The sequence below is a fragment of the Hipposideros armiger genome, unplaced genomic scaffold, assembly GCF_001890085.2.
Source record: "Hipposideros armiger isolate ML-2016 unplaced genomic scaffold, ASM189008v1 scaffold_298, whole genome shotgun sequence".
NCBI classification, from domain to species: domain Eukaryota; kingdom Metazoa; phylum Chordata; class Mammalia; order Chiroptera; family Hipposideridae; genus Hipposideros; species Hipposideros armiger.
In genome coordinates this window covers 1225312-1232550 of record NW_017731648.1, presented here as the reverse complement: position 1 = coordinate 1232550, position 7239 = coordinate 1225312, and the positions used below count along the sequence as shown (strand labels likewise).

The 7239-nt window shown below is 56.0% G+C and overlaps 2 protein-coding genes across 6 annotated transcripts in view; one reads left to right on the top strand and one right to left on the bottom strand.

Annotated features, from left to right (window-relative positions):
- DOCK6 (dedicator of cytokinesis 6) overlaps nucleotides 1-7239 on the top strand; it is a 40330-nt gene that overhangs the window by 15313 nt on the left and 17778 nt on the right. For 3 of the 5 annotated variants that reach the window (XM_019659392.1, XM_019659395.1, XM_019659391.1), the window contains exons 15-23: nucleotides 1983-2100; nucleotides 2171-2241; nucleotides 2444-2582; nucleotides 2671-2772; nucleotides 3526-3612; nucleotides 4016-4247; nucleotides 4430-4591; nucleotides 5268-5431; nucleotides 6032-6136. In XM_019659392.1, the coding sequence (XP_019514937.1) occupies nucleotides 1983-2100; nucleotides 2171-2241; nucleotides 2444-2582; nucleotides 2671-2772; nucleotides 3526-3612; nucleotides 4016-4247; nucleotides 4430-4591; nucleotides 5268-5431; nucleotides 6032-6136 (1180 nt within the window). Of the gene's footprint in view, nucleotides 1-1982; nucleotides 2101-2170; nucleotides 2242-2443; nucleotides 2583-2670; nucleotides 2773-3525; nucleotides 3613-4015; nucleotides 4248-4429; nucleotides 4592-5089; nucleotides 5151-5267; nucleotides 5432-6031; nucleotides 6137-7239 lie in introns of those variants that run through there. The other 2 variants (XM_019659396.1, XM_019659394.1) reach the window with 2 other exon arrangements.
- On the bottom strand, nucleotides 6-617 carry ANGPTL8 (angiopoietin like 8; the record flags this gene model as incomplete). Its single annotated transcript, XM_019659234.1, has 2 exons — nucleotides 316-617; nucleotides 6-119 (listed from the first exon to the last, which is right to left on the bottom strand). Coding segments are annotated over exons 1-2 (405 nt in total), but the record flags the coding sequence as incomplete, so codon positions are not given.

The window sequence follows — 7239 nt, the reverse complement described above, 5'->3', positions numbered from 1 at the left end:
CCTCTCAGCCGGACTTCTAGCTGCCGCATGCTGTCCTGCAGCACCTGCTGTCCCTGGGCCACCTCCTTCAGCGTATGGGCCATGGCTTCTGCCCGCATCTTTAGAGCATCTTCTTCTGTCTGATCAATAGTTAGTGAGACATTAGTAAGATTACCAGCTTCTCTTTGTTTGCCTTGGACTTGCCTGATTTTAACACTGAAAGCACTGTATTTCAGGAACCCCCTCTTCCTGGCAAACTCAGGCAGTGGGTCACCCTAGACATAATTCCACCACAGACTCCTACACACCCCACAATGCCCCAACTGCAGTGCCCACCTGTATGTCCAACAAGCTTTTTCGTAGCTCCTGGGCTGCATCCCAGCCCTGGCTGACGTCTTGCCCCAGTAGCCCCAGTGCATGGCCGTAGATGCCTAGGCTGTGCCTGGCCTCTATCAGCTGTGCCTCTGTGGCCCTGTATACGCTATTGAGGGCCTGGCCAAGCTGCAGGGCCCCGTGGAAGAGCAGGGTCAGCTCCTCATTCTGCGCTGGCTCCAGGTTGCCCACGGGGGCCGCAGAGGCAGGCCAGACCACCGTTGCCACGGCACACAGCAGACACAGCACGATCATGGTTATGACTGAGGGACTGGCGGTACAGCCACAGTGCCACTGCCATCGCCTTTTATGCCCCAACACCCCCTTAACCCCCGGTCAATCGTTAACCAGCCAGCTGGGTGCCCTGTGTTGTGCAAGGCCTGGTGGTGGCGTGACGGTTGCATCAGACGAATGTCCAGCTGGGCCATGCTGGGATCACGCTAGCTGGGGCTCTGAGCCAGGTGTGGGCTGGGAGCACTGGGAGAAGACAGGCCCAAGCCCTGCTGGGTGACTCTGAGGCTCTGAGCTTTGGTTTTCCCACCTGTGGATAGGCATGACAACAATAACAGTAATAACAGTGAGGCTTTTATGAGTGCTGCCGGTTTGCTCAGAGCTGTTTTGCTGCCATTACAGTAGCTGGTCTCATACCTTTCCCACAAGGCTGCAATGCCGGGGCCTTTGTTGTTCTGGTTGAGAGCTGGGGGAATGGGTGCAGGTGGCAAGAGTTTCCCAAGGCCACGCAGCCCGACTCCAGGACCCACACATGCCCCAGATCAATGCTAACTGCCATTTTTCTCCCTGGATGACTGGGCAGGTGCCTCAGTTTCCTTGCCTATAAAATGGGTATGACATTAGTCTTGCCTCACAGGCTGCTTATGAGAAGTAAATGAATTGTTTCATGTTAAATGCTTAGAACAAAGCCTGGTGCGCGGTAGGTGCCCCATTAGTGTTTGGTGCAATTATTGTCATTATTATCATCTTTGATATTGTTACAGAGGCTCAGTTGGGAGGCTCAGTGACCTCATTATATTGGGTTGTTGGAAAAGTCATGATGTATTTTTTTCTCTGTTTTTCGTTGCAAAAATGCGTCATGACTTTCCGACAACCCAATATTTAGATAGGGAAACTCAGGCCCTGAGGGAGATTGGGGCTTGCACAGATTTATTCCTGGGGAGAGAGACAGTACTCTGACTCCAGCCTCAGTTTTCCCACCTAAGAGAGGCCACATAACTAGGACCTCTCCTGGAGGAAGCAGTGCTCAGGCTCCTGAGCGGGGGAGGGGCAGTTCAGCCTGGTGGTTCTCATGCCTGACCTCTGGCCCACCTGGGCTACCTTTTTGGAACCTCAGCCCTGCGCACCCAGCCCTGTCTCGCCATGCCTCATTAGTGCCCCCAAAGTCCTTTTGTGTTCCCACCCTCTGCTATACTATTTCTCCATCTTTGCTCTGAGGGTGCCCATCTGTCCCCCACTCTACCAGTCACATTTCTGGCCCATGCCCCTAATTGCCTCTTACCCAGCCCTTGATACCCCAGCTGTATGGCCACTGTCCTGTGTCCCAGGCCAGGTTTGTTCCAGTAGCTCAGCTGCTTCTGTCCCTCTCATGCACCCCCTCCCCCCCACCACCCCTGCAGGAATCTGCTCTACGTGTACCCACACAGCCTCAACTTCAGCAGCCGCCAGGGCTCCGTGCGTAACCTCACTGTCCGAGTGCAGTACATGGCAGGCGAGGACCCCAGCCAGGCCCTGCCGGTCAGTGGCTGGGCCAGGGGGAGGTGGGTGGGCTCTCCCTGGTGGGCCCCTCATTCCCCCGCTCCCCCAGGTCATCTTTGGCAAGTCCAGCTGCAGTGAATTCACCCGTGAGGCCTTCACACCGGTGGTCTACCACAACAAGTAGGTGGGGTTGGGGGACTGGCACTGATGGGGGGGTGGGCAGGAAGAGGGGAGGGAGGGGTAGGTTCTGGGAATGCTCGTGGGCGAACTTGAGGCAAACAGCAGAGACTGGGGCCAGCAGCACTGGAGACACGTGGCCAAGGAGGTGGGGTAGGCAAAGGGGATCTTAGCCCCCAACAGAATCCAAGTCCGGCCCTGCCAGGTCCCCTGAGTTCTATGAAGAGTTCAAGCTGCGTCTTCCAGCCTGTGTGACCGAGAACCACCACCTGCTCTTCACCTTCTACCACGTCAGCTGCCAGCCCCGGCCCGGCACGGCCCTGGAGACTCCTGTGGGCTTTACTGTGAGGCCCCCCCGCTGGCCTACATCCTCCCCTCCCCAGCCCTCCTAGCCCCTGCCCGGCCCCAACCCTGACCTCAGCCTCTCCCCAGTGGATCCCACTGCTGCAGCACGGCCGCCTGAGGACAGGCCCCTTCTGCCTGCCTGTGTCCGTGGACCAGCCTCCGCCCAGCTACTCTGTGCTCACACCTGACGTACGTGCCCTGCCCTTCCCGCGGCCTCCCTCCGCCCTGGCCCCCCGTAGCTCCCCAGGCTTCTGTATCATGGGCCCCCCAGGAATGCATTACCCACCTTCCCACCAATGCCTGGTGCCCTGCCATACCCCATTCTTGATCCCCACTCTCCTCATGGTCCCCCATTCATGCCCTGCCTTTCTTCTCATCAAAACCCCTGGAAACCTTGTTGTCCTCTGCTACGGCCTCCAGGACCCCTGGCTGTCTCATCACCCCATTGTTGCCTCTGTGTGTCCTATTGCTCCCATGTGTCTCTCCGTGTCCCCCACTATTCCTGCCTCATTAGTGCCCCCTGTCTCTGCACTCACTGAGCCCCACTAGCAGCCCTGCCTGCCTCCCTAAACAGGAATACTTCAGGGTTGATCACGCCCATGTCCTCTCTGTGAATGCAGGGTCACCCTCTACTGGGCATTAATGTCCCCCATTATACAATCTCCTGGTTCACTCCTTTCAATTACTGTTTACCCTGGGTCTCCATTCTCTGTTCCCCCATTAGCATCCTGGGCTTCCAGCCTGCCCAGTAGCCCCCCATAGTGCTTCCTTCCATCTGCCCTCCATCCCCCTACGCGGTCTCTGGGCCAGGCCAGGGGCAGAGTGCCCAGCTGCTCCCCCAGGAAGGGCCATGTTCAGGCCACAGTGTTGCAATGGCTGGGGCCAGTAGCCAGATCGGTGGGGGAGGGCCACCAGTGCCCACCTGGTACGTCCCTCCCACAGGTGGCGCTGCCGGGCATGCGGTGGGTAGACGGCCATAAGGGCGTGTTCAGCGTGGAGCTCACAGCTGTGTCCTCTGTGCATCCCCAGGTAGGGGGTGGGATGGGAACCCAGGAGTCCAGCCCTGGGGTTGGGCAACAGTTCCTACTGACCAGGGAGGCCTGGCCTTGGGCCATGGACGTGACTTCAGTCATCTGGACCTGTCTCCCAGGAAGCTGCTGACTCAGGCAGGATGGCTGTGCCAGCGGGCATCCCAGCTCGGGCTTTGGTCCTTTACGTGGTCTCTCCCACCTCCATTTTCCCCTGCTGTTTCTGGGGTCACTCCCCCTCCTCCTCTCCTTCATCTAGTTTCTCGCCCCTGTCCGTACTGTTAATTCATTGATCCTTGGCCTCAGTATCTCTGCCCACTCAGCCTCCTACTCAGTCCCCTGGGGGCTTCCTATACCAGGGGCCCTGGCCACTCCCCACTCACCCTTGGCTCCCCGGCACCCAGGATTCACACCTGGACAAGTTCTTCACCCTGGTGCATGTCCTGGAGGAGGGGGCCTTCCCATTCCGGCTCAAGGACGGTGTGCTGAGCGAGGGTACTGTGGAGCAGGAGCTGCGGGCAAGCTTGGCAGCCCTGCGCCTCACCAGCCCAGAGCCTCTCGTCGCCTTCTCTCACCATGTGCTGGACAAGCTCGTACGTCTGGTCGTGCGGCCCCCGGTCATCGGCGGCCAAATAGGTGAGTGAGCAGGGCCTCAGACCTCAGTTTCCCAATTTGGAAAATGGCCCCAAACCCGTGGGCTGAGAGCTGGTCCTCTGTGATCCTTTGATGGCTACCTGATTCCTTGGACCCTTAAGTCTATTCCTCAGGAAGGTAGGAGTCCCTGTGCCCTAGAACATGACCTCTGCTCTGCCCGGCAGTGAACCTGGGTCGTGGAGCCTTTGAAGCAATGGCCCATGTGGTCAGCGTCGTCCATCGGAGCCTGGAGTCTGCCCAGGATGCCCGTGGTCACTGCCCACTGCTGGCTGCCTATGTCTACTATGCCTTCCGAGTGCCTGGCACTGAGCCCAGCCTCCCAGGTGGTGAGTGTTGGAAGACACTGGGAGACAGGAAATATCTGGGAGGAGAGTATTGGAGGCAAACAGCATATGTAAAGGTCCTTGGCCTCACAGGGCCTTGGTTGGTTTGAGCAAATTGTAAGAGGATTAACTTTTTGCCTTACTCTCAGGGGTGTGGTCTCTGTACACTTGACTGGCAGGTGATTCAGCCAGTCAGCAAGTAGGGACTCAAGCAGGGTTGCCTGGGTTTGAATCCCAGCTCTGCCTTCTACAAGCTCCGTGATCCTGAGCAACTGACTTCACCTCTCGGGGCCTATTTTCCCATTTGTAAAATGATGATAATAATAGCGTCCCCTACTAGGGTTGCTGGTAACGGTAAATGACGTAGGAATCCATGCAAAATGCTTGGCACAATGAGTACTCAATAAAGCTTGATTTTCTTTTTTTCTCATTTGATAATTAATAATAACCACTAATTCCTTTGGGCATTTACTATGTACCAGGCACTTACGATATTCTCAGTGTTTTTCAGTCTCCCCAAAATTACTCTGAGGTAGCAGCCATTATCATACCCATTTTATAGGTGAGGAACCTGGAAGCTCAGAAAAAGAAAGTGACTTTGCCAGGGGCAGTCCACTGGGAAGGGGCAAGTCATTGGGGCAGGTAGGCTGGTGGCTGACCATATTCCCTTCATGCTCAGGGGCCCTTCCAGTGACAGTGCAGCCTGCCACACTGGCCCGTGGCCCTGGCCGCCCTGCAAGCCTCTACCTGGCTCGCTCTAAGAGCATTAGCAGCAGCAACCCTGACTTGGCCGTGGCCCTTGGCTCTGTGGATGATGAGGTCTCCCGCATTCTGGCCAGCAAGGTATGGTGAGGGGGGACCCTGAAACCTTCAGCCTCCATGACCTGGCTGCCAGGTGGGTGGGTAAAGGATCTCAGTGTTGATGGAGGACAGGAAATAACAGAGCAGCACGGACACAGGCTTGACTCTGGGCGGCAGAGCCGGGCTGTGGCTGCTGTCACAGGATGGGAGCTGTGACAGGTTTACGCTGGGCTCCACACTGGAGTTAACCCAAGAATGGGTGGCTGGAACTTGGCCTGGTTGAAAAAAAGAGAAGTGTGTACATAGTGCAGCAGGTACATGTACATGTGTGCCCCACGCATGTACGTACACAGGTGCATATACATGTGTTTGCCCATGCATGTACATACACAGATGCACATACATGTGTGTCCTTTGCACGTGCAAACACAGGTGTATATACTTATGCACCCCATGCACATACATACACAGGGGGCATATATGTGTGCATTCCATGCATGTATGTGCACACCCGTTTTCCAGGGTTGCGTGTGGGTACCCACATGGCACACATGGTCCAGGGCAGTGTTCACACTTTGGTGTTTCATGCTGATTTCTCTGCCCTCTGCCTGTGGATTCTACCACTTGCCCGTGTATCTCCAGGGTATCGACCGCTCACACTCCTGGGTGAATTCTGCTTATGCTCCAGGAGGCAGCAAGGCTGTGCTGCGACGGGCACCCCCTTATTGCGGGGCCGACCCCAGACAGGTGCCCTCCCTCCTTGCCCCTGCACGTGTGTGACCATACCTCAGAATGAGCTTCTCTTACCTGCCTGGCTGCAGCTGACTAACCTAGGGGGCTGCCTGAAGGAGGCAGTGGACTCCTCCTGCCTTTGTTTGGGTCTGTGGAGCTGGTGTGGTAGGCATCACAGGGTCATCTAAACCAGCCTTATTCTGCCACATGGTCCACAGCTTCAGGCAGAGACAGAAGGGATAGGGGTGGTATATGTAAAATAGCATGCAAATGATATGCAAATCCAACCACTGTAACCTTACTGCCCTGCATGCCCTATTTCTCCCTTTAATCCACTCTGTTTAGGAGACTCTTTAATTGTCCCTTTGAAATAACAACCTGAATGGTGTCAAGGGGACAGAATTGAACCTCTGGGCTCCCCCATCCTATTTCAGGCAAAGAGGGACCCGCTGTGGGCAGCTCCCTTTATTCTAGCCCCTTCCCAGGCATCTGGTGTGGGGAGGGGCTATGCTTTCAGACAGAGCTGAGTTCAAGTCCTGGCTCTGCTATGGGCTCGCTTTATACTCTAGACTCTGTACCACATTTTCAGATGTGATAAAGATTCGAAGTAAAGTGCTCAGTGCAGCAGTCCCGAACCTGGGAGAGAGTTAGGGCATTGCAGGTGGGATGTTTTGGTGGGATAGATCCTCGGCCCAGCCTCACTCCTAAGCTGCCAGCCAGTTGAGGAGATAGACATCAATCAAACAAACGCACCAGTGTATGAGTGCACAGTGTGAAAATGCCTGAAAGGAAACTAACAGCAACGGGGCCACAAGCCTCCCTCTAGGTGGTCTGGGGGCCTCTCCAGAAAGATGACATTTTTGCTGGGACCTGAAGGGTGAGATGGAGCCAGGAAGCCGCAGGGACTGGTTTCCCTGCACACTTGGCCCCAAGCCCTGTTCCAGGTTTGTGTCCATCATCCAGGCAACCTGCACTGAATAGCAGGCCAGGGGACTATTAGCTGCATAAGCAGGGGGACTTTTGGACAAACTTCTCCCAGGATTGCTGAGAATCTGGGTTCATGAGCCCTGCCAGCCCCCCGTTCATTTTTATTAGGAATCTCACCAGTGCCTTCAGAT